The 26075-nt window shown below is 34.3% G+C and overlaps 4 protein-coding genes across 4 annotated transcripts; 1 reads left to right on the top strand and 3 right to left on the bottom strand.

The window, feature by feature from the left end:
• Positions 1-20: 20 nt before the first annotated feature.
• On the bottom strand, positions 21-3324 carry LOC145620737 (uncharacterized). The gene is made up of 4 exons (XM_081675447.1): positions 3117-3324; positions 1003-1174; positions 735-851; positions 21-607 (listed from the first exon to the last, which is right to left on the bottom strand). Exons 1-4 carry the CDS (start codon positions 3224-3226, stop codon positions 467-469), a joined length of 540 nt encoding a protein of 179 aa, XP_081531573.1. The 5' UTR covers positions 3227-3324; the 3' UTR covers positions 21-466.
• Positions 3325-3943: 619 nt separating this feature from the next.
• On the bottom strand, positions 3944-8035 carry LOC145619310 (guanosine nucleotide diphosphate dissociation inhibitor At5g09550-like). Its single transcript, XM_081673979.1, has 13 exons — positions 7949-8035; positions 7516-7578; positions 7142-7225; positions 6915-7022; positions 6662-6834; positions 6384-6495; positions 5914-5994; positions 5758-5820; positions 5532-5633; positions 5273-5397; positions 4725-4935; positions 4522-4596; positions 3944-4414 (listed from the first exon to the last, which is right to left on the bottom strand). Exons 1-13 carry the CDS (start codon positions 8033-8035, stop codon positions 4361-4363), a joined length of 1338 nt encoding a protein of 445 aa, XP_081530105.1. The 3' UTR covers positions 3944-4360.
• A 1218-nt stretch (positions 8036-9253) lies between these two features.
• On the bottom strand, positions 9254-12696 carry LOC145621530 (MADS-box transcription factor 23-like). Its single transcript, XM_081676262.1, has 5 exons — positions 12200-12696; positions 11109-11249; positions 10930-11029; positions 10282-10323; positions 9254-9589 (listed from the first exon to the last, which is right to left on the bottom strand). Exons 1-5 carry the CDS (start codon positions 12379-12381, stop codon positions 9467-9469), a joined length of 588 nt encoding a protein of 195 aa, XP_081532388.1. The 5' UTR covers positions 12382-12696; the 3' UTR covers positions 9254-9466.
• A 4126-nt stretch (positions 12697-16822) lies between these two features.
• LOC145619533 (uncharacterized) lies at positions 16823-19594 on the top strand. The gene has a single exon (XM_081674246.1). It carries the CDS (start codon positions 17097-17099, stop codon positions 19284-19286), a length of 2190 nt encoding a protein of 729 aa, XP_081530372.1. The 5' UTR covers positions 16823-17096; the 3' UTR covers positions 19287-19594.
• The last annotated feature ends 6481 nt before the right edge of the window (positions 19595-26075 follow it).

Here is a 26075-nt window from a genome sequence, read left to right as displayed (position 1 = left end):
TGTTGTCAGATACTTAATGATAACAAGAATATGTTGTTTTTCACTTGTATCAATATTTGAACGAGAATTTTACAATTAAATAAATGCATCTGTACTTGTCGCTTAGTCAAATTTGCTACTGATTAAAACAAGCCACAACATAAACAACTACAAGACCTTTGGAAAAATAGCAAGGCTTAGTCACAAATGCTCTATCCATTGGAAATCATTGCTCACATTTTACAAATAGTAGTGGACTTTGCAGTATAGTAGCATTGTTGTTTTCTTCTGGTCAAATAATATAATTGCATTCCTTTGAAACAAAAAATAATACCAGTACTTCATAACAATATCAAGTCACAAATCAATATAGTCAAGACGTCATCGCGCTGTAAGTTGATACAAAATGACAGCCCCAATTCTCCTATCTGCCTTCCCCTTCTATTAAATCTGAGGGTTGGATTTAGGTAACTAAGAACAGACAATGTCACTTCTTCTTGTTCTTTCCAGACGACCCTGCTTTATCAGATGCCTTAGATTTTTGAGAAAACTCCACCAAACCTTGTCGAAATGCTTGCTGATTAACCCCATTCTCAACCAATATGCTTGTCACACCCATATTATTAATCTGAATTTAACAATAAACTAATAGCTATGAAGATAGGGAACACGAAGAAACCTGAATTACTAAATAAATTTGATCATATAATGTACAAAGAAGTGAGTAAAGGAATGAGATGAGGCAAAAACTTTACCGCTTTAATGTTCCTATCTTCATCATCAAAGAAAAGCATGTCAGTGTAGGGAATCCTTGTCCTACTATGAATTCTCTGAAAGTGTTCTGTCTTGTGTGTCCAACTGGAAAAAATTTCCTAGGTTAACAGAGGAGAATACTATAAAATTAGCTGTGAGAAAGAGCACATAAACTCCTAGCAATTTATCTTTGACCATTTGTATCAGCCAAGTATACAATGAACATAATATTGAAGACAGAATTAGACAAAAATATTATATCACTCTCACCTGAGCAACAAACATTGACTGGATGCTTAGCTTGTCAAGAAATGTCTTGGCGATGTCAGGAGTTGGTGATCTAGAAGCAATAGCAACATCAATACCCTTGTCCTTCAGAGCATACAATATACCTTTTACATGAGGATACAATGATGGCATTTCTCTTTTGGAGCGGCATTCACTGTGATAAAAGTCAGAAAAAAAATTAGTAAATGTCCATCTAATTTTTAAAATTTCAACACCGAGCATGCACATAATCACAAAAGTAGGACATTAAAAGAACTTTACATCAATACATAGTCATCTTTATCCTCCACCCCCAAGATAAAACCCTGTATATGCTGTACTATTCCGATCTCATATGAGATATAGAATGGTAAAATGAGAAAAAAGATACAGGTCTGAAAGAGAAGCAGTAGGGCATTATGAAAAGGAAACTAACGCCTCACTGAAATACTACGTATTATGTAGGGTCTTAGTGAGATATGTTTTCTATTGCACGAAAATGAAAAAGTTTGCACAATGGCTATCTTTCATTCTTGAATGTAGTTGCTTCTTACTTATATTTTACATATATTTTACATATCAAATATCAAAGTTGAAAACAAACCAAGATGCAAAAACTAGGACAGAAAAATGCCGTGCATATATTTCTAGAATTAAGGTTTAACCAATACCATACAGGGAAAAAATACAAATCAAGCAATTGCATGATAGTCTGTAAGAGAACTCTCCAAACCATGGAAAGAAACTATTTATAGCTCATCGAATTCCAAGTTGACAATTACCCTAACAAAACTATCTTCAATATTGGATTCTTTAGTCAAAAGAAATGGAGAATGCTTATTTCTTTGTCCCCCTTTCCTCAAACTTTCTTTTCTTCTGTCTGTTAGTGCCACCCACTAGGAAACAATTTATTGAGAAGCCAATGGAGAATACACCCTTAGCTGGAGCTGCTATACATCATTGTCATATCATGATTCGAAAGCTAGGTTATCCCTTACCTTTTCCATTGCTTAAAACTTTCACACTCTACCCCCCCCCCCTCCTTCCAAATTTCCTAACAACGGGGTGAACAGAAAAAAAATTCACACCAAAGTTTATCAAGTCACAATTCAGATGTGCTCTTCTTTTTGGTCACTTGAAACAACTGTTATGAACACTTTAGACACAACACCACCCCCCCCCCCCCCCCCCACCAAAAGAAATTTTAGCAAGTTATAAAATGGCTAGGAATAACATAAACAATCTTACAAGTTGCAGGAACCAGTAGAACCACTAACTAGTCACATGAACCAATTGACATACAACTCCACAATAATTTTCCTACATTCCGTTTTCGACCAAATCACGTGTACAAGTGATCAGCTATAGCATTCCTTAATCTGAAGGGTTTGCATCCTAGGAAAGTTGTGTTGTAAAGTTGTCATGGAGGAGTATAAACAAAGGGACACCAAGTACTCCATGTATATACTTTGATTAGGGTCTTAGGGATGAACAGCCTAAATTGAGAAGTAAGATCTCAAGGTGTCATTAGCAATGAGAACATTAGCCTAGGCTAGGCCACACTCCAATATGCAATTTTTAATACATATACTATTACCTCCGTTTAGAAATAGTTACACCATTTTGACTTCGTGCACGGTTCCTATATCAACTTTGACCCGTTTTTTCTACTAAAATTCGAGTATAAAAAATGAATGTCATCATACAAAAAGTTCATCACTTTCCTATCAAAGTAACATTCAACTTCCTTTCAAAAAAAAAAAAAAAAAAAAGTAACATTCAACTTCTCAGATTATATTTCTCTATAATGAAGCAAACATATGAATAAATAAGAAATTGAAAAAAAAATGAAGCAAGACTATAATATTGTCAGGAATTTAACAATTTGCAAGATATCACCAACATTCCCTAGATTTCCAATAATCTGGTAAGAAGTCAAATTAAAAATAAAATGAGGGAATCAATGCACAGAGATAGAATGATAACTAAAATTAAGAAATTATAATAGAATAAAATCCTTAATTTGAGTTATTTGTAAATTGTAATCCCATACTTTGATTTTACAATGAAATCAAAGATAATCAAGTTATTAAAAAAAAAAAGTGAAGAAAGTATACCAGTAGAAAGGCCAGATAGTATAATCGAGATCAAAGACAACCAATTTGGGAAGAACTTGGAACAAATTTATGGTTTGCAGAGCTTCTGTTTTGACCCTTTCATCTCCCATGGTTATCTCTGATTCTCTCTCTTCTTCCCAATTTTCTGGGCTTACTTCCTACGCTCAACCTCCAAAATGGTAGGCCGTCAAATATTAATCTGTATAGGATATTAAGATAGATAAATGTTTGGTAAATGACTTTTCGGCTTTATTTACGAATTTTTTGTTATCTGGTGCGATCGAAAATTTAACTGTATATATACGGAGCGAACTAAGATTGTATAGAAATAAAGTTAAGTGAAAAATTGGTCAGGTTTAAACATACTAAAGGTTTACAAATTACAGGTGACAATTATAATCGATTGAAGTTGATTTCATTATTGTTAAATAAGAGAGTATTATGGCAAAAAAGTTTTCTAGTCTATTTTTTGATTTAAGCTTGAATTAAAAAAAATTGACCTAACCTACTCAAATTTGAGTCGAATACATTTAAATTGTACCCTGGATGTATCTTATACAAGTATTATGTGTAATAATCTTCTGATTTATATAACTTTTGACATTGAATCTGATCAGAATAACTTGGATATATGGTCGTTATAAGTTGGACTAGTCAATTAAAGAGTTTATAAGTTACACCACAAAAATGGTTTGTTTTGTTATATTGAAAACAATGCTTAAATCTTACACTCGAGAGCATATGCTCTCTCAAAATGACATATACAAGGAGTTTTTTTTTTTTCATATTTTTTATTTTTTTTTAACCTAACATGAATAAAAGAACATTGATTAGTGTTCAATAAACATGAAATGAAACACATAAAGATGAAATATGTTCTTTTACTAGTATTCTTAATTAAGTGTTAGTTTATTTTGAACTAAATGTTCTTTAGAGATCCAGATGTATCATGCACTTACTTGTATAATCTAATTTGCGCTTTACAAAAGTATTAAACAAAATAATCTTGATTTGAGCTTTCAACTAAATTATTTAAGTATGAAGTATTGAAGTACATAATAAAGTTGCAGTACATTAATTCAGCAAAACTTAAGTTTTACAGATGCATCAAAAAAAAATTTAACATACATGTTATCTAGAAAAAGGAGGGACAGTTAAAAAAAAAAAAAATAGGCTGAGCCATCTTGGAGTACTTTATGCTAGCTTTTAACACCACAAATAGCTAAGATTACTTGAGAAACCCCTCATTCTTCAGGAGCAGCACTTGCAGCATTGAGGTCCACAGTGAGGTCAAGTTCCTGAGACATGTTACAGACCACATGAACACGGAACAAACGCGTGCGCGAGTACACACAATAACACAGACAGTGGTTAACAATGATAATGAAATTGGTAGAACATTCACCTTTCCAGTAATTTTGCTGTACAGCGCGGTCACATCCTTCACAGTAGACTCAAAGTGTGTTGTTGCATCATAACTCTGCAGGAAGTTCAATTAGTATTGTGCTGTTTTAAGAGATTACTTATAACTAATTGAAATTTCTTACTCTAAACAATAACAATGCTGTTATAGTATTATACAGGTTGTTTGTCAGGTTCAGAACTTACAGTGGATATGAAGCAGCTATCAGATTCAGGCTGGTTTGTAGGCTCATATCTGTCATATGTATCGAAGAATATCTCATCTACCGGTCCAAGAAGATCAATGCCAGGCTTTAGCTCAGCCTCTGGGTTATCAGTCTCTGCTTCAGTTGTAACAAAAGCAATGTGTTTCCCATTAGCTGCAACATTGTGAGTGTAGGAGCAGCAGAATACATACCTGAAAAAATACCATTTAATATTAGAATGGTCATATACCTAACTACACAGGACAGTTAGGCTTCATTCTTTCCACTTGAAAATCTGTTGTCTGAATTTAGCCCTTGTACAAACTTGTTTTTCCTTTTAAGAGCTTATTGAGCCTTATCAGGATTCATTTTAGTTGTGAATTGAACTCGGGTAGAAATTACTCATATATCATTAATTCGATGAGATAAAGTCATAGCACACAACATACGGCCCTTGTTATGAAAATTTTCGATAGAACATAGAAGTACAACAAACTGACTTTGCAACACAGGAAATTGGTGAGCAAAAAGATTTCAGATTTCACATACATGTCTGATTTTCGACCAAGTTGTTTCTGTGGCAGGATCACCTGAACTGAGTGTGAATCTTTGGTTTCTGGAATTGGATGACTCATTATACATATAGCACGCGTTACTCTTCCAACCTTACGTACCTGTTGCATTCAAAAACAGAATGCATATAGAAATTTTCATCAAGTGAACACTTAAGAATGATCAGAGTATTTGCAACTAATAATCCTGATTAAGAAAACCAACATAATAGCATCAATGAAGTTTGAGAGTTTGCCTTATCAGGTAGATATGATGGATCACAAACAACTTTCTTGCATTTAGCAGTTTCTCCTTCAGAGGAAACTCCAATAGCTTTCCCACTATCATCAAAAACTACCTGTCATCCAAAGCAAATCATACTGACTAATTGACTATACTGTATATTATCTTTCATGCAGACTAGATACATAGACTGCGAAATGATGTAACTTAAAGAACGAAAACTGTAGCACAATATATACCGAACAATCTGGCTTGTTGAGCATGTAGGTTCCACCATAAACTGCGCTCAAACGGGCAAATCCCTGTCAGGGAAAGCAGAGAACATCAGAGCTGTGTCATGTGGGAGACTTACATACAAAACATCATGGCAGGGAAAAAAAAAAAGGCTTAGTTACCTGAGGCAGTTCTCCAAGTCCATACAGTGGATAAATGTAAGGAGATCCTCCTTGAAATCGTGCCAAAGACTCCGCATATAACTTCGTAACAAAAGACCAATATGATTAGCCACAAAGTCACATTAGTCACTCAAAGGCAGAAACATTACAGAGTACTATTAAGTATCTGAATACAAAAATTCAAAACAAACATTCATATTGCATAGACATCAACAAATCTAATAAGATAGCACACAATATTCAGCATAACCAAGCAAATTCTTCAATGATAGCATCAGTTCTTAGAAAGTGTAAAGTCAGATGAAAACGCGCATGACAAATACTATACATACATATTAACCTTGCTAAGGAAAGAAGTAAGCTTCTATGTGCAGATTGAGGTTTTCACTGTGTCAACTTGAACAGCTTATTCTGAAGAACAAAAAAACATCTATGCAAATGTAAAAATCCATGATTATGTTGCTTTTTACCTTCATTCTCTTCACGAAATCGATGGCAGGTTGATCCAAGTAACTATCATCCAGATAAAGTGCCAAGGCATGACCAATGAAATCAATTGTATCATCCTCTAACCCATATTTTCTACACCAAACAAGGAAAAGATTAAGCAAATAAGGCGATTTGTTCTTTTTCACAAACAATACTATTAACATTAGAACTATTAGCTAATATTTCCTTAGACTAATGTTACAACTTTCATAGACAAACGAACAGAATTCAAAAATCAAAGTGAAGGATGAAATATTACGAAATAAGATCTCTTGCAGTAATCTTGTTCAAGTCCAATCCTTCGTGAGACTTAGGATCATTATCTTCGTAATCTTGCACGTAAATGAAGAACTTTCTAGCACGCCTTTTTTCGAAAAGCCCCATCAAAGGAGATTTCAGAGCCTCAACATCTGTAGCAGGCACCTTGTAAATCTGCAAGAACCATTTTTGTTAGAATTTCGACATTTTCCTTCAAGTAACACAACATCAGGAAATATTTTTGTATAATGTACCTTGCCCTTGTTGTAAACAAAGCTACCATCCACTGCCTTAAAATTAAGATATTTAGTGACATCAGTGTGGATGAGTATACGAACCAATACTTCATTCGCCATCATGAACTACGTGTAAAAAGAGCGCGATAATAAATACATGTTACATGTTACAAATAATTTTCTTAGGCTAGATTATCAACATTGATGTGTGTGTTTAATTAATCAAATTGATGGTACGTACGTACCTTAGGTATCATATCAACATTGTACTCTTTGCTTGGACCTAAGCTTTCCGGAGGCTTGTCATCACCCCTAAAGCGCTTCCAAAGCTATATTTCAGAAGCAGTAAAGAATTATAATTATAGGTGCCTTAACATAAATGTTATAGGGAAATTGCATTTAGTAAAGAAAATGTATGTAGGCTTCAATATATTTAACTTCATGATGGTACAACCAGAACTAATTTTTACTCATTTTATCATTTTAGGGAGCTTCATGTGAACAAATGAGCGAATAATGAGTAACATTGTAACACGTACATGGTACAACCTGTTATATGTGTACTATGTATAATCACATTATCAAGAACGGAAATCATTAAGGTGCATCAAAAACACACCTGATTGAGATTGAGAGAAGTGGAAGCTCCTCCATAGTAGTCATTCCTGTCCATATGTAAGACCTGTTTCAAGTCCAATTTTAAAAAAAAAATAATAATAATTTTAAATTTTTCATGATTTCATCTACACATATGTAAAAAAAAAAAAAAAAAAAAAAAAAAAAAAAAAAAAAAAAAAAATATTGTTTGATCACATATATTCTTATTTTTCATGGGTAATTTTAATGGCTTTATAAAGTAACAGTAACACTATGTCACAAGTTGATAGTTTTCAGAAACTTTTGACTTAATTACTATTAACATTAACATTAACCATTTAACCCAATACGTTTAAAAATGATGTCCCGCCTAACAGTTATCCCAACACGGAAATGCCAATAATAATAACGATAACAATAAGCTAAATTGAAATTGAAATGAGATAGAGAATTACTTTAAGGCCGTCAACGGAAAGAAGACCACTGAGGATGCATTCCTTAAGGCCAGTACCAAGAACAATTACATCGTACTCTTCATCCATGATTACCGATTTAGCTTTCTTCTCACTTTCAATTAATTATCAATTAAACTCAGATAATCAATTAAAGATAGGATTAAAAGTGATATTATGTTGTTGACTTGTTGGGGAAATAAGAAATAGTAATTTGGATTAATTGATGTAATCCAAAAAAAACAAAGAAAGAGATGGTGTAGGAAAATAGAAGAAAAACAAGGGGTGTAACGAAAAAAGCGTTACATCATGAAAAGTTGAGGAAAATTCTCAAATACTGTACCAAAGATGACCTATCCCTTTGAATGTTGGCGTCAAATCAGCCGTTTTACCTTTTACCACCCTTATTTTACTCTTATCTTTTGAATTTACCACCTCTAATTTAAGGATGAATCCCCACTCCTAAAATATTGTGTCAAGTATTCTATATGTACTACGGACCTAGTAGTCATGTTCCACAAAACGTAGTTGTAAAAGTATTAGTTAGTCGTGATTAGGGGTGGTTATTGGACAGGGTAGCCCATTGATAATAGGGTCAGGGCCAAGCTTATAGGGCTTTTAATGGACAGGACCTTTATTGGGTAGGGTCAATATAGGGCCAACATGTTTTTCCAATTTAGTTGATGAAAATACATAATGTAAAAATAATTATATAGATTAATTTGTATTCATATGTATTTAATAATGGCTTTGTCCAATATTTATTTTAATTGATATTTTGTAGGCCCGCCTATTATCGACCCGCGACCCGCATTGGCCCGACCCTATATTGACCCTATAAATTGTGACCCTCTTTGACCCCGACCCGCACCGACCCTGACCCGACCCGCCCAATAATCAGGTCTAGTCGTGATAAAATAGATGTTAGATGTGACTCATATGAGAGTAATTATTAGTTGTGAAAATTAATACTCCGTACAAAGTACATATCGAGTAAGAATTAGACAAAGGACCTTCACTATAGTTGTTTTGTTTTGGTTTCATATCAAAAGTAATCCAACAAGCAATAATAAATAATTAAAATCAACTAAATGAAAACATCCTTTTTTTTAGCAAAATTCTTGTGATAGAACCATTTATAATGTATATTGTCATCATAATTACATAAATATATTCATGCCATGCAATGCAATGCAAGGTTTCAAATAAGACCATACTAATCTGCTATGTAAAAATTGTGATGTCCTAATCACTATTACATCTATGATGTAGCTTCACAATTATGGTTGAAGTTTCATACGAACTTAAAACCAAGAAACAAATTTCATTTGCATTATTGTTGCCCACACTTCATACACAAAACAAAGCAAGAAGTGTGGTCGAAAACTCGAAATTTACAAAGGAGAGAACACATACATTTTATTGGTATAGATATACATACATACATCTCACCCTTAGATTATTGCATTAAAGGGGTTGAAAAAAATACATGCAACTAATTAAGTGATGAATTCAAGGGTATTAAATAAACCCTAGTCTAAGAGAAGTGTCAAAATAAACACTATTCTGAATGTGATTATGCTCAGGAACTTGTACTATTTGTTGCTCCGAAACATGTAATTTGCCTTCTATGACATTCTTAATCTGCACATATTAATTTTAATATGAGCCTTGATAAATATGATTATTTGATAAACAAGCAATTTTGAACTGAAAGTAATTAAACATATTCACAACATTACCTTCTTATTCAAATCCTTGTTGTTCTCGATCAATGTTTTTTCCTGGAAGTTTTTTTTTTTTTTTTTTTTTTGAAATTAAAGTAGTCGTAGAATAAATTTAAACATATTCTACTTAAGGCGCATTTTTAATAAAATCTACTACTCGTAATTAAAATACAAGCAGCAATCTGCAATTATTTAATCCTTAAAGATAACACCAAAATCCATGGTAAAGATTGTATGAGCCATCATGAGAAAATATACTCGACTCAACAAAATGTTAAATTCCGTACTTGGTGGCTTGGTGCATATTTTTAAGGACGTAAAGTGTGTACCGGACGAAAACTATAGGAGCATGGGCAACTTACCTACCCCTAGGTATGCAATATCCATAGTTTTGAACAAAACAATATAAGAATTTTGCAAGTACATACACCAACATATATAAAATGCAATTTTCACTTAGCCACAACTCCAACAGAAAAAACTACCCCAGTCCACAAAACATGTAATATCTTCTTCTTCTATACTGTTCTAATTATCTTATTCATTTGCATTTGTAAACAAACAAGGCCTTAAAAATACTTGTACTAATTGAAGAAAGGAGGAGTTCACCTTTTGTTTAAGGTCTGTGACCATTCTCTGAAGCTTGTCGTCCTATAATCAATAATAACAATAACAAGCCTAATCAGCATGTTCCGCGATATGAATTTAGAAAACAACCACTGATTATCAATGAAATGCATATGAAAAAAAAAAAAAAAATGTACTTATAATTAGGAAAAGATTGAATTATTATATCCTTGGTCTTTCTTTTATCTAACTACTTGAGCTAATTAGCTACTTATTACAAATGTGTGATTGCTTAAGTGTTTAGAAAACAACACCAAACAATCAGGGCTTGTTTGGCATTGTTTTTTGTTTTCAGTTTTCAGTTTTTTTGAAAACAAAAAACCAAAAACAGGAAACAAGAAAAAGGTGTTTCCACTTTTTTGTTGTCAGTTTTCATAATTATCATAGTTTTAATAAGTTTGACTAATTTTTGATTCATTATGTCATATATATCGTATGATTTTAAAAAACAAAAAACAGAAAACCACAGTGATGCCAAACGAACCATCAGTCAAGAAGTCTGTTTTCTTATTTTTGGCTTTACAATTCACAAATTATCACCAAAAATGCAACTAATTATCTTAAACTATGTGTTATAACAAGTATCAAAACTAATTTGCAACTAAGGTAGAAATTCACTAGCTTACCAACCTTCATTCGACGAATACGAGTAAAAGCTTTCTCAATTTGTCTCTCAAGCTTAACAAGTTCTTCAAAATCTAACCCTTCTAGATCTTCTCCTTTCAACTGTCTGTCAACAAACAAACGTTAAAGCACAAATGTGCAATGTTGATCTAAGACACTAAGTGCAAAATATAAGAAAAAAATACCTTAATTCTTGCCTTTTGACCTCAACTTCCTTGCTTACAACAGCACAATCATCCTCCAAAAACACAGGAGAAGGGTCAAGATGCTCATCATCAGGAAGTTTTTCTGTGTGTCTCATATACCTTTGAATTACTCGAGTCACCCTTTATATTTGGAACAAAGATCAAAATGGTTAAAGTTATACATCGGAATTAGCATCAAGCAATCAGAAATGGTTGTGCACATTTTGACTACTCTGATCTGTACAAAAGATGTAAAGTGTTATCTTTGTTGAATGAATTTGACTTATCTAATCTTATTAAACTTTTTTTTTGAACCGGTCTAAAAATATTTATCCCTATTTAGCTCTGCTTTCTTCACCTTAAATAAGGTTAATTATAGTCTAATCAAATCTTTCAAGATCAGTCTAGTGTAAAACTTAGTTTGATTTGATTTTGAATCTTTCGAGCCTAATCTAAAGAAACTTGCCTAGACGGTTTTGGTTTGGTTTGGTTTGTTTAATTTATCAAAAGCAATCTTTCCTAGTTTGACATGATTCTTTGATTTCTTTCTAATATATTCTACTAATATGATTTCAACAACAAGAAACAAGTTTCTAAAATAAGATGTAATGAACATCTTCAATAGAGTAATTTATCACACACACACACAAAAAAAAAACACTTCTTTTTTTCTCCTTAATTTATCAATTTTCAAAGGGGAAGATTCAAATCCATCCTTTGATTTTGTACTGCTGTAGAGCAGTAATCTAGCTTGTACGGACTTATTAAATTTAAAAAAAAAATTAAAAAAAAAACCTAGATTAGCTTCATTTCTAGATTTTCTACTGTATATACATTAGGTCAAATCATCATACTACACACATTCTGATTTTTCCCAGATTTTCCTCTGATTTTTTGTTGAACTTCTAATTTCCTCTTCAACTGCTACATTTCATGATTTTTTTTCTTATTTTTATTTTTAAAACTAAATAAATACAGTATAGAAATTAAATTTCAGACAAAAATATAGAAAATGCAAAATCAAATAAGTAAAAATTATATTTTTTTTTTTAAAAAAAAAAAGGGTAAAGCAAGAGATAGAGAAATTAAACCTTGAAGTGGAGAATTCATAGAGTTTGTGAGAAGAAGAGAAGACAATGAGAGCAATTTCAGCATCACAAAGAGTTGAAAGTTCTTGAGCTTTCTTAATAAGACCTTTTCTCCTCTTTGAAAATGTTACTTGTCTTGCTGCTATATTTTCTATCTTCTTGATCTGAACTTTTGTTCTCACCATGTCTTTTTAATCAGCTCCTATGATTAATTTATTCATAATTATACACACAAAAGAAAAAAAATAATAATTAATTAATTAATGGGTTATGAAAAAAATTGGAGGAAAAAAAAGGGAAAGTACATAAACAGCGTTCAGGATAAGCTAAGTACCACCACAAAAGTGCAACAATAACAGTAACAATAATACCAATTGTTGACGTGTTTAGTAACGGTAATAAGGGAACGAAGTTGTTTTCAAAAGACTCGAGTAGAAAGTAATTGAAAATTTTATTTTGAGCTAGGTAGCTATCTTTGCAAAATCTAGATTTTGCCATATTTAAAAGGAAACCAAGAAGAAGAGCTAAACCCTAGAAGGAAAAGAATGAAGAGATATGAGAGGAGCATAATCAAAAGCAAAAAGGTATAATGGGGCCAATGAATGTGACATTGGTATAATTATATGATAGGATTGGGCAAAGTGGTTTGATAATTAGGGCAAAAAGAAAACTATTTGTGTTTGTAATTGGCCCTTGAACAATCTAATGGAGCCACTGTATCATTGCCTCGTTGAGTCATTCATTATGTTACTAGTGACCTAGAGGAAGAAATAGCCAAGGGAGGAAACATGACAAGGAGAATACTTATTGGTAAGTTCAAACAACGGGTCGTATCTTGATTTATGGTCTACTCTATCATAATTTTTTTTTTTTTTTTTCTCGGTCATCAATCTCATCATATCATTGTGTAACAAAATTTTACAATCATTATACCATTGACTATAGCAAATTTTTAGATGTTCTACGCATACCATGAAAATTGTATCTATCGATGTTTCTCTTTCTAGTTAACTCTGTTGAATAAAATTACACATTACTTGCAGCTAGTTTATCCTTGTTGCCTCAAGTGTTGCTTTACTTGATGTTTAAAGTAAAAAGAGTATATTCTAGGTATGATTTCAATTTCATGTTCAAAGATCATCATTTTATAAAAAAATAATGACTTTCAATATAATCATCACTTGGAAAGTGACACTCATGTAATCACTTATTACAATTTCGAATTTCAAATCAATTATTTTAATTCTTTTTTTTTTTTTTTTTTGAAAAAATCAATTATTTTAATTCGATTATTATATGTATATGTAATTTACGCATTTATACTTTCCTCGTTTATTTTAGTTGTTCCACTAAGTACTTGTATTACTGCTCGTATATTTAACTTTGACCTTTTTTTTTTTTTTTTTTTTTTTTGGTTTTTTCGAGTATAATCCAAACATAGTCGTATTACTCGATTACCACCAACCGACCAACCTTATACATTTCTCTATCTAAAACTTTTGGTAAACAGTAGATAAAAGATATGAAAGCCGTACAATAAAATGGGGCATGGAAGAGCCTCCATAAGATTGCCACGTTGTAGTCCACCTATACCATGTCAAATTACCAATATACCCTCGAATTTTCCCCACGTTTATAAAAGCGTCATACGACTGTCGTCTGCCAACTGATACGAGTACCTAAAATAGATTTACAAAATCTAACATGAATTTATATTTGTACTTTTACTACTTTGTCTTTTTTAAAAAATAAAAAAAATAAAAAAACTTTCACTACTTTGTAGTTTGTACATGCTTCATACTTTCATGTGTATTTGAGTATTTCAGCAAATCTAAACTATGAACTATCTTTCTGTACTTAATTTGGGCCACTTTCACTAATATTTTCTTTGGGCCAATGGTTTTCAGCCCAAATATAAAGATAGCCTATAGTTTCTATCATATCCTGTTCAACTCTTTATTTGTCTCTTGATTTATTATTATCTCCTCTCCAACTCTTTTGGAGTGATCTACATACATTGTTGTAATGGAAGTGTGGAACTATATACTACTACGTATTATACTATTAGTTAAATTGACATACTTGTCAATGCAATAGCTTGAGTATTAAGGGTTTGCTCACTTCAGCTTAATTTCAGTTTAGTTTAGTTCAGCTTCAATCAGTTTTGTTAAGTTCAACTCTAATTAGTTCAATTTAGGTCAATTCAATTTCTGATTTCCTTCTCTTATAAAATATTCATTTCAACTTTATTCAGTTCAGTTCACCTCCAATCAATTCAGTTCAATATAACTCAGTTTAGTAAATGTGAACATGCCCTAAGGTGGATAACTAGACATTAGTCTAAGTTACATAGTATTTTATATTCTAAAATTGCGTATTAATAATAACATGTATTTTACAGTGGATTACACGATAGGTCGATATGATTTTGTTTTTAATACATTAACGAAAATTATAGTCAAAATTAATATATGAATAATTATGGTGTTGTAATAATGTAAATTTGAATGAAAAAAAAAACCACGAAATATTTTGGGTGGGGTGGGTTGTGGGGGTTGAATACTTTGTATTAAAATTTGATCACACACTCAATGGATCAATAATTTTGAGTTAGGGCAGGTTTGACATACTAGTAATCAATCTTTCAAGCTAAGTTCGATTATTTTCGGAGTATGGATCCTAATTTAATTTCATGCTCAATAATGACTTATATCGGACTGATTTTTAAGGTTGATTTATCAATTTAAGTGATATCATAAAAACATAGATTAAATAATTGAAGATGCCTCTTTGAAGATATTTGTTATGTGACAATAAGAGAGGCATGATCGTTAGAGGCCTTAGAGATGCCAACAATAATTTGCAATCATGCATATATAGATCGTACTTCTTTGTTGATTTTAAAAAATTAAACTCATAAACTCGAATTAAAGGGTTCAACCAATGTCTTTGTCAACCTAAATGCATGAGTAGATGATTGAAACCAATGATCAATCACGCCATTGTATAAAATTATAAATATATATAAACTTATCTCATCTATTTATTGGTCCACTATAATTCACATGTAAATTATTGTACATTAAATTATGTTTACTTGCCTCAAAAATATTGCAATCCTTATTTTTGGTATTATTGCACTACTAAACTAATTAGGCAGTTGTTCCCTCAAAAAAAAAAAAAAAAAAAAAAAAAAAAAAAAAAAACTAATTAGGCAGTTAAGCCTATGCGGCCCACACTAATAATATAATGTTACCTAAAGGTTCATATAATTAATAACAATAAATCCCCTATAAATCAATAATGTTACCTTTTTGAAGAACAATAATGTTACCTAAAGGTTCATGTAAGAACAATAAATAAATAATCAATAATACTAACTCTACTTATGTATGCTAATAAAAAGAATAAGCATGGTCAAAATTTCTCCTCTACTCAAACGAAATATTTCAAATGGGGACAATATATGACAAAAAAAAAAAAAAAGGAAATAAAGAAATATATTATAGAGGGATGGCCATTCAATTCCTATGTTGAACAATTGAATAACAAAGATATAGGAATAAACTTTCACCAAAAAATAAAAATACAAAAAAGTAGAGAGAGAGGGAGAGAGAGAGAGAGAGAGAGAGAGAGAGAGGAATAAATATATTTCGTTCATCTTATTTTCCATAAGGGTCAATAAGTTCCTTTTTGTAAAATTAAGATCATACAAAGTTCAACTCACAATAGCAACGACGGAGTAATAACTATTAACTAGTTATTTGTATAACAAGTTTTTACTTGTTTGATAAGGTGAGAAAAAAAAAAAACACCTAAACATATCTAATCTAAAGTTAGAGTATATTGTTGCGATTTATCTTGAAATGAATGGATTATACACACCATGGATGCTTCTAGGTGACCTCAATTGAGGTCACTAGAGTTTCAAAAATTGAGGGGGTCGTCACTTTAGGCCTTCACAATTTGTTGATTTGAATATTCTAGCGGATGCAGCAGCTTTGGTGGATCTAGGGCGGATAAAAGACAACTTTTTAAAGGGGGTAATATATAAGGGTCTGTTCTCTTCAGATTATTTTCAGTTTAGTTCAGTTCTTAATTTCTTTCTCTCATAAAATATCCAGTTTTATTCAGTTCAGTTCAATCAATCAAAACATGCCCTAAAAGTAACTTTTAAAATAACATTGAAATAATAATAAGATGCTCTAACAAATTAATACTCCACAATAATTTACATTTTTACCCACAAATTTATATTAGTTTGTAATCTAAATTGTACTTTTACTCCATATTAGAGTTTATGTAAAATTATAATAATTCAAGTATTAGAGCTTATTTATGTTTTTAAGGAAAAAAAATAAAAATAATCTGTAAGTGAGGGCTTAGTTCACACTGATTGGAGCTAAACTGAACTAAATAGAGCTGAAATGAATATTTTATGAGATAAGGAAATTAAAATTAAAATTAAACAGAATTGAAATTAGTCTGAAGTGAATAGGCTGTGAAACTCAATATTCCAATTATGATCCAAAATTCCAAACCAATAAACACTGAAGTAGTCCACTACTCCACTAAACTAGTATCAATAGTTCAGTACCAAACAACGCTTAAATTTATTAATTTTACTCATAAAAAACAACAATCACATTATAAAATGACAATATTACCCCTATTCACCCACCATTTCCTCAACTAATAAGATGAAAACCCCTGTAATTTTTCCCAATCCATAGCCCCCCTTAAACCCTTCTTCCTCTTCAACCTTTCACCACTTATAAAACAAAACCAAAAAAAAAATCCAAAAATAAAAATATCAAAAAAATTTAGAGAGAGAAAGTCAAGCTTCTTAGTTTAAGAGAGAGAAAATTATAAAAATTGGGGTTGGAGGAAAACGACAAAAATGGATCCGCATACTCAGAGGGCGGAGGCGGAGCGGTGGTTAGGGATTGCGGCGAAGTTACTGACGGCGCGTGACTTTTTAGGGAGTAAGACATTCGCGATCCGAGCGCGTGAAGCTGACCCTAACAACGCTGTTTCCGACCAGATTTTGGCCGTCGTTGATACTGTACTCGCCGGCGAGAAGCGCGTCAACACCAGCCAGCAACCGGACTGGTACGCGGTCCTTCAGTTGCCGAGGCTTGTTCGAGACCCTGAGTTGATCGCCGACCATTACCGACGGCTTGTGCTGTGTTTGAATCCGGAGAGGAATAGGTTTCCGTTTGCGGATTACGCGTTGCAGATGGTGATGGACGCGTGGTCTGTGTTGTCGGATCCTACGAAGAAATGGTTGTTTGATAACGAGCTCGCGCTGTATTTACAGCAGGGCGAGCCTGTTGTTAGTGCGGCGGCGGCGGCAGCGGTTGGGGGTTCTGGTTCGGGTAGTGCTGCTGCTGCTGCGGGTGGTGGTGGAAATAGTGGTGGGAGTCAGTTGAATACTTTTCAATTTTTTCAACCCCAACCGCTGCCGCCGCCGCAGCCACCACAGCAACAGCAGCAGCAGCCGCAACAACATCATCAACAGCAGCATCATCAGCAGCAGCCGATGTGGCAGCAGCAACAGCAGCAACATCAGCAACAGCAGCAGCAAATTAATCAGAGAGAATTTATGCCGCTTCCGATTCAACCGCAGCAGCAGCAACAGCAGCAGCAGCCGCAGCAACTTCCGCCACAGTGGCAGATGCGAGACCCAACTCCTTCCAAAGGAGGAGGAGGTGGTGGAGGAGGAGAGAGGAATAAAGGGGTTATGAATGGGATTGGAATTGGGGGGAGAGTAACAACTACTGCATCTCCGATGATACCGACGCAAACGACACCTCGACAAGTTCCACCATTCCGGCCACCATCGCCTCCACTTCCACCTGTATCGGCAGCACGAGTATCGCCGCCACTGCCGTCTGTATCGGCAGTGAGAGTATCAGTACCAACGGCGATTCCTATTGTTGATGGTAATGCTGGAAATGCTCCTACTAGTACTAATGTTATTAATAATAGTATTAATGATACTAATAATGATACTAATATTAATGGTGCTGCTACAAATGCTGCTGCTGCTAATAACGAGGATAATCATGAAAATGTTGTAGAAGAGGATGATGATGATGATGATGATGATGTTGTAGAAGATGTAGAAAGTTTTTGGACTGCTTGCCCTTACTGTTTTTACATATTTGAGTATGCAAAAGTGTATCAGGAATGTACTCTTAGGTGTCAGAATTGTAGGAAGGGGTTTCATGCTGTACAGATTCCGAATCCCCCTCCGATTAGTCCTGCTAATAATGCTGCTGGTGTTGGTGGTGGGAAGGAGAAGGATAAAGGAAAGGATAATTCGTTCTGCTGTTGGGGTTTTTTCCCATTAGGGTTTTCGATGACAGCTTGGAAGAAGCAAAATCAAGTTGGGAACTTGAATGGGGCGTCGAATTGGGTGCCCTTTTCGCCAATGTTTACTTGCCCGGTTGAAAAAGGGGGTAAGGGTTTTCAGTGGTTTGACAATAATGATGGCAATGCCAATGTTGGACCGAAGCATGTTGTGACAAAGAATACTCCTCGGGTTTATATAGATGATGATGATATTCTTGAGCTTTCCGAATCTAGTGATTTGGATTCATCTGATGGTGATTGGAGAACTTATAATCAGGATAAGAATAAGAATAAGAGTAAGACTAAGATTAAGAAGAGGAGAGGGAGAAGTGGGGTACAAAGGCGAGGAAGACCACGCAGAGAAGCTGTGGTAAATCAAGTGAACCAGAATGTAGCTAGTGGAGGTGGAGTGTCTGTTGGTGGTGATCATCTGGAAGATGGTTCGGAGGGGCAAGTTGTTATCGGTTTGGCTGCTGATAGACCCGATACAGGCAAGACAGTTACTGCTTCCCTTACTAGGAAGCAGACTAGGAGAAGTAAGAAGGATGTGGGGAGGTTAGATCTGAATGTGGAATTCAACAATGATGGTGAAGAGCATGCCCCTACAGTAAGTGCAGTAAATGGGGAAGAAGATGGGATCGAAAATATTGCATTTTTTGAGGGACTTGATGAATTTCTAAGTACATTGCCCATACTAAATGTTGCCGGGGATGAAAAGGCTAAACCTTCTTAGCAAGACCGAGCCTCTACTTTAATTCAGATGCCCCTGATTGTTCCTTTTTGCAGTTTTTGTATGCAGGTAGCTAGTCTTGATGTATGTAGAGCAGCTAGGATTTCTTTAAAGCTTTTTCCTGGCTGCCATTATCTAGTATGTAATTTTCAGGGATTTGATCATCAGGTCTAGTTTTCTTTTGTTGTTAGAATCCTCCTCTGTAGATTATCCTGCTGTCATGAATAATTTCCTGATGTTAATTTTGGTACATTTATGGGATAAGCAGGGTAAAGCTTGAAACTCTTCTGTATATAAACCATCATTTTGTAGTTTTGTGCTTTTAATTGCGCTGGTTTCCCATGAATCTCTGCTCACCCTCCTTCAAGGAGTCGGGAAAAGTGAAAAGAGATGGTGGAGAAACTAATAATGCATCATCATCTCATGCTATATGAAATATCTATCTCTTTTTCAGGTCAGTGCTGGAAACTTCTTTTTCTTTTCCCCTCTTGTTACAGGACAACATGGAAAAGACATGGTAAATTGTTGTTGTTCGGCTCTAGTGTTTTGACTCTTTTATTACTTGTGGAAAATTGAAATTCTGGATGGCCATAGCAGTACTTTATTAACCTTGTCATGGTAGACAGAGAGAGCAAGTCATACTTCAACCTTCATTTGAACGTGATCATTCAAGTGGCTGCTTCACTTGTCTAATGGAAACTGGAGTATACCGGCTGGTTATGACAGTAGTCATAGCACTGAAGGTAAGTTTGTTTATATATTCGGTTCTTTCAGGAAGGCTAACAGAATGTTAGAGTAAATAATGTATGACATTCTCTAAGCAATGGCATTGTGATACGTTGTACAATGAGTATGATTTGTCTAATAGAAATGATGAGGAAAACACTGCTGCTACTCTCACATCCTATTTAAATACCACAATGTCCTCTCATGTTGGCCTATTTCCATAACCAGAACTGTAATTATGATGCTATATAAGTTCTACTGTAACATGTCCAAATAGGCACCGGCTACTACTACCTTGCTTTACCCTATCCATCCATAACCCAACACCTTATATTACAAAGTACAAACTATTATGAGCTGAAATTATATTGAACATTGTTAGGGTAATGCACATGATGAAGTACTTGTATACCCATTAAACTCAAAAGTCGAAAGTAACAAAATAGGATATAGCTGCAAAAATCAGAAACTAATAAATGAAAGCTAGTATGATTTTTTATAAGACCTCAGTTTACCAACCTTTCATCCTTCTGCTGACTTCTTCCATGTAGTATTCGTAAACTTCCAGTATGGGTATTAAGATCTAAGTGATCAGAAGATTGCTATTGCCAATTTTGACTTCCCCTTTGCTTACATAGTGTAGCATTAGCTCTCTGATTATTGTCTAATATTTGCATGCTTATGGAATTCTCTAACCAGTAACCTTATAGAAATAGAATAATCCAATTGCTTACATAGTTTAGCATTAGCTCTCTGACTAGATTTGTTTTATGTACCTGAAAATCTTGGCTCTCTGCTCTGCTTTCATTTTCAACTGAATTTGAGCCTCTAAAATGTATAGTTTGCATCATAACATAAAATGAAGCCGTATATCTGATGAGGATAAATCGATGTGCATTCTCAAAACACCTATACTCTGTCAATTGCCAGTGTACATCAAATGCCTTCCCCTTCAGAACTGGGACATTTGTCTTGTCTGTTTGCATGTCCTGATGTTCTTAGGGCCTGTTCTGATTTACCGAGCCGAGCTTAAGTATCTTATTTTTGAGTTTCATGCCCGCTCTTTTTGGCAGTTTCACTCTTGCTTGTGATTACCTAGCAATGAGTATTCAACTGGAGCGAACAGAAACTTCAACTGGAGTGGGGAGAAACGAAGGAAGAGAGGGTTCAGGGAGCTTTTACTCAGTAAAACTGTAAGGTATGAACATTTTAAGGATTTTTTTTTTTTTTTTTTTTTTTTTTTTTTTTTTTTTTTTTTTTTTTTTTTTTTGCGGAAAAACTGTGGAGAAAGTTGATTTTCAATGTTGGAAGGTGAAACTTTTTGTAGGTCCTATGTGTTATTACTTATTATTAGATTGAAATGTGGGTATGAACAAGCAATTGAAAATTAGAAATTCGTTGTCAAATTGAGACATTAACTTATAAAACTGGCTCTGCAGTAACAGAAGCCAAATTCAAATGATCTGTGATTGAATCATTAGGAAATTTTTTTTAGTTGATTGTTTCATGCCCTATTGAAAAAGTTAATAAAAATTACAAGAGTGCATTTTCCTCAAGGGACCATATAAACAATGCCATTTTATGCCTGTTGCAGTTTTGCCTCAGAAAAGGCACCTTGTGGCCCTGCCTTTTCATATACTGATTTAGATGAATTTTAGGCTTAATATGAACTTGAACTCACAAGTTCTGTGGTCCTCTGAGGCTTCAGTGTCCATGTAGTTTGCCCTGTGTGTGCTCCGTAGTATAACACTCCGTACCAATTAGGATGAAATGTAAGTCTGGAATGCTCTTTAAGATCAGCTTTTTAAATCATCCCTCTATTTCCCTTTCCTTAACGTCACCGTAAAGATGTTGAGTTTCTCATCAAATATATGTAATTTACTGTTCTGCATCTATTGGTTTGGAAGTAAGGCTTATGGCGTTCCATGTCCAGATTCCTTGCGATCTCTATCTTTGCATGATCTCTTATTAAGTTAGTGATTGGCCGAAGATCAGTTGTACTTCAGCCAAGGAAACTAAGACATACAGTCATTTGTTTTCTTTAAGCACAAGCCATAAGTCAATGTGTGTATTTCTCCTTCTGCTGCATTTTGGATAAAATTCTACGATGTCATAAGTTAATTTTGGACCCCTCAGGATGGTCTTTTATTTTTTGGCTTAGGGTTCCTTGACTCCTTGTTAATAACATGTCTTAGGTTCTAATAATGTTTAACTGAGCTCTGCCAACGGTTTTGTACCAGATGTTTCTGATATTTATCTGTACTGAACATGTTTCTCATGCTAATAGTTGATGTATTGATACACTGTATTGTCTTGTGTTACTCTATTTCAGATTTCAGAATGTCATGTTATTGTAGATTAGAAGATACAGATCAAATGGAATTGGTGAGCAGGTAAATATGCATTGACATGCAAACTCATTCAAATGCTTATAGAATATAGATTCTCTGACATGGAATAAGGATAAAATGGTACACACATATCATTGTCATGATTCATGAATCTATCAAAATTGATCCTTTGCCCTAGGAAAGTTGACGTTGACTGTAACACTCGTGCATGGTATTACTTGTACTTTCACATCCAAGTATTGATAAATTCATGCTTCTGCAATTTTTACTATGTCACTCCGCTATAAAGTTTAACGACCAAATCCGGTTAATGAATTCCAAGACTTCCAACTTTGTTGAATGTTCCTCAAGTGTACCGTCTACCTTGGAGGGTAGGCATGGACATGTATGTAGTGGGATGAAGCATCTAGTCGGAGCTAATGATAATGTCATGTTTGCTGACCAACAAGTGTGTTCTCGTGCAGGATGGTGATATTCAATGTTTCTATCTATTAAACCCATTATCATGTATTTCTTCCTAGCTAAATTGTACTCAGAAAGTCATCAATTACCATAGTCATAATTGTAGCTCCTTCATGTCTACCATTCTTTTAGGAAATAAATGATAGAGGTCTGCCAGTCTTCATCAGTTGCTAGTTTTGGGGCAAATTGCCTCCTCAGCTCCTATAAGTGCTATCATCCTTATCAATTATGAATGCCGCTTTCGAAGTAAACTTTGCAGAACTTGGTTTGTAGTTTGCTTGTCAGATGCCGTTACTAAAGGTGTCCAAATCATCTATTTCGGGGTTTTTGTACTGGAGTAATCATCAGTTTTCATGGCTTCAAGCTCAAAAAAATCGATTTGTCTGATCACCTTAGGGAGGGCTTTGTATTGATTCTATGGATTTGACTGTTGAAGATCAAGATTGGGATTCTGAGATGAATTATTTCTACTATTTATGGCATGAAATGAAAAGGGGTTGTTATTTGGAGTTTTCCATCAAAGTTATAGATTGGGATTCTATCTTTTTGAGGTTAGTAAAGTCTTAGACTTGAAGACTAGGAAGAAAATTGAAGTGGGCATCATACAAGTCACAAGTCAAAAACTTCCTTGCTTCTAGCATCCTAATGTGTGCAGTGCAGAGGGTTTAAAAGCTGTATAACAGATTAACAGGATCACATTTCAGATTCGAGACTTCAAGCAATTGACTTATTTAGTCTGAACGAATCCAATAGTTGCCTGATTCAGTTATGCTGATCTAATTACCTGTACTTGATCTTTCCTGTCAAACTGAGGTTCCGTAGTTCGGGGAGACTACAAACTTACTGAAAGGTGTGGATGTCCTTGGTTACGTTGCCCCAGTTGGCAAGTATCTTAAGTTTTTTATTTTATCATTTTCTATTTTATTTAATGTGTGTATTTGTAGCATAAATTGCATATTGTTCAAAAGTTGATTAAGTTGGCCTATATTTTAATATTGCTGTCATTCCATGATTGCAGAGTAATGACAATGAAGATCAGCTCTTTTGATCTTCACTTTTAAAGGTCAGGATGATTATATCAATGTTATCGATTCTCGACTTTGGTTTGCATTTGGTTGAAGCTTGTTTTTGATAATCTTACACAGGTCCTAACAGCAGATATCAGTGATTCGATTGGTTTTGTAGTGAACCTTGGTAGTTTATGCTTTTAATGGACATGAGGTAAAGTTAAAGGCAAGTCCTTAATTTCCTTCTCTGGTTTGTTCATACATCACAGCATCACCGGAAAGTCTGAGAGCATTACTTAAAAACGTCTTGTCGTATTTGGTGGTGTCAACACTCTATTGCAAGTCTGAGCAATACTGCGCTTTCCTGGTTTGAATCAGGCTGCCCGGCCTGATTCGACCGGGTTGGGCGTACTTTTAACCTATACTATTACCTGACCTGATACATTGTGCCGGATGTGGCTGATAAACTGACCCAATATAGGAATTAGAGAGCCTCTAGTCCTTTACCATACAATTTCATAGCAAGTAGCCAAGTACACATATTTGAGTGAACGACAGTTTTGCCAATAAAAAATGAAAATGATTTAGGGCCAGTGTGCAATTGGGCTTGGTAATTAGTGGAAAGTACCTTTTGGTCTATGGACACTAATTGTTTGATGATTGGGCCAGTTCTAGAGATAGATATACCAAACCTTTTTTTAAAAGAAAAATTGATCCATGAACTGAACTATTCTATGGTCTATTAATTTTCCTTGTCCAAAGGATTCATTGAAGGGGTTACTTACTATTTCAGCCCTTTCACTCTATAAGTCTCTCCCATCGAAGTCCATGACAAATAGGACGGACGGTCAGAGGCCGCAGCCGGACCACCATAGCAAAGCCCCCACCTTGAGCCTCTATGGCCGTCTGCCATTGTGGAGGAGATCGGGAGTTGTAATCCGATTAGTAAAAAACTCGCATTTACTGCCATGTGGGAATGTGGAATAGTTAAATAAAAGCTCTCAATCTCCATGAAAATGATATCGGGATGAAGAATTACTCATACTACCTCCGTTACATATTATTTGCAATGATTTGACATAAAGTAGAGAGGGAAAATGTTTAATCGTTGCAAATAATATGTTACGGAGGTAGTATAAGGGATTGAAATAATACCAAAAAAAAAATGTACAGCTAACAAGGACTAATTGGGCTGATCATGAGTATTAAGTTTGATACGGTTATAGTTCAGGTAAAAAGAACGCACCCTAATTTTACCGCGCAAGGTAAAAACGAGTGGGGGTGAATAGCTAGAGGTTGATAATACATGAAGTGGGCGTGGGGCAGTGATGATGGCATCTGAAAAATGAGAGGAAGAATCTGAAATCTTTTTCATCTCTTTTTTTATTTCTTTGGTTTCTCTCATCGCAATCTAATTGATCGCATCTGATCAGATCACGGTGGTATTGAGTGCTGTGCTTACTCACGTGTTTAGGTGAAATGGGGACCACTTGAATAATTAAATTTTGGTAATAATGAATAATAATTTACCAGTAAAAGCGACACTACATTTCTACAAACCTGAATATACTGTAAAAGGTTTTTTGTTAAAAGTCTTTTCCCTTTTACACGCCAAATCCCCATGATTTTCTTTTCACCTCTCTTCATCTCACCTTTACATAGGGCTGGCAAAAACTGACCCGACCCGAAAACCCGACCCGAACCCGACCTGAAAATAACGGGTTAGGGTTGAGATTTTCGACCCGAAAACTTAAATGGGTCGACACGAACCCGACCTGAAAATTAAATGGGTTAGGTTAAGGTTGAAAATTTCAACCCGAAAACGACCCACTTAACCCGAAAAAAAAAAGAAAAAAAAAGAAAACAAAATTAAACCTAAAGAAAACGAAATCCTTCAAAAAAAAAAAAAAACCTAAAGAAAACAAAATAAGTCACTTAAGCCCAAGCCCAAAGCAAGCTACCTAATAAAACTAAACCCTAAAATCCTCATATTGTGATACTTTTCATATTGCAGCCGTTTCTCTCTCATCCTCATTTCTGATTTCTCAAACATCCTTAATTCCTCACATCAAATTTCTCACATAATCAGTTCTTCAGCTCCTCCACCGCTCCACGAGACCAAGAGTGACGAGTATACAGTATACACGTTCCACTTTTCTTCTCCTTCAAATCTTCGGATCCTCAAATCTTCATCAATTTTTTTTTTTTGATTGCGAATTCTAATTTGAATTTCAGTAGACTTTATT

This window comes from Chenopodium album, chromosome 27 (genome assembly GCF_948465745.1).
Source record: "Chenopodium album chromosome 27, dcCheAlbu1.1, whole genome shotgun sequence".
NCBI classification, from domain to species: domain Eukaryota; kingdom Viridiplantae; phylum Streptophyta; class Magnoliopsida; order Caryophyllales; family Amaranthaceae; genus Chenopodium; species Chenopodium album.
This window is presented reverse-complemented; position numbering and strand designations above follow the sequence as displayed.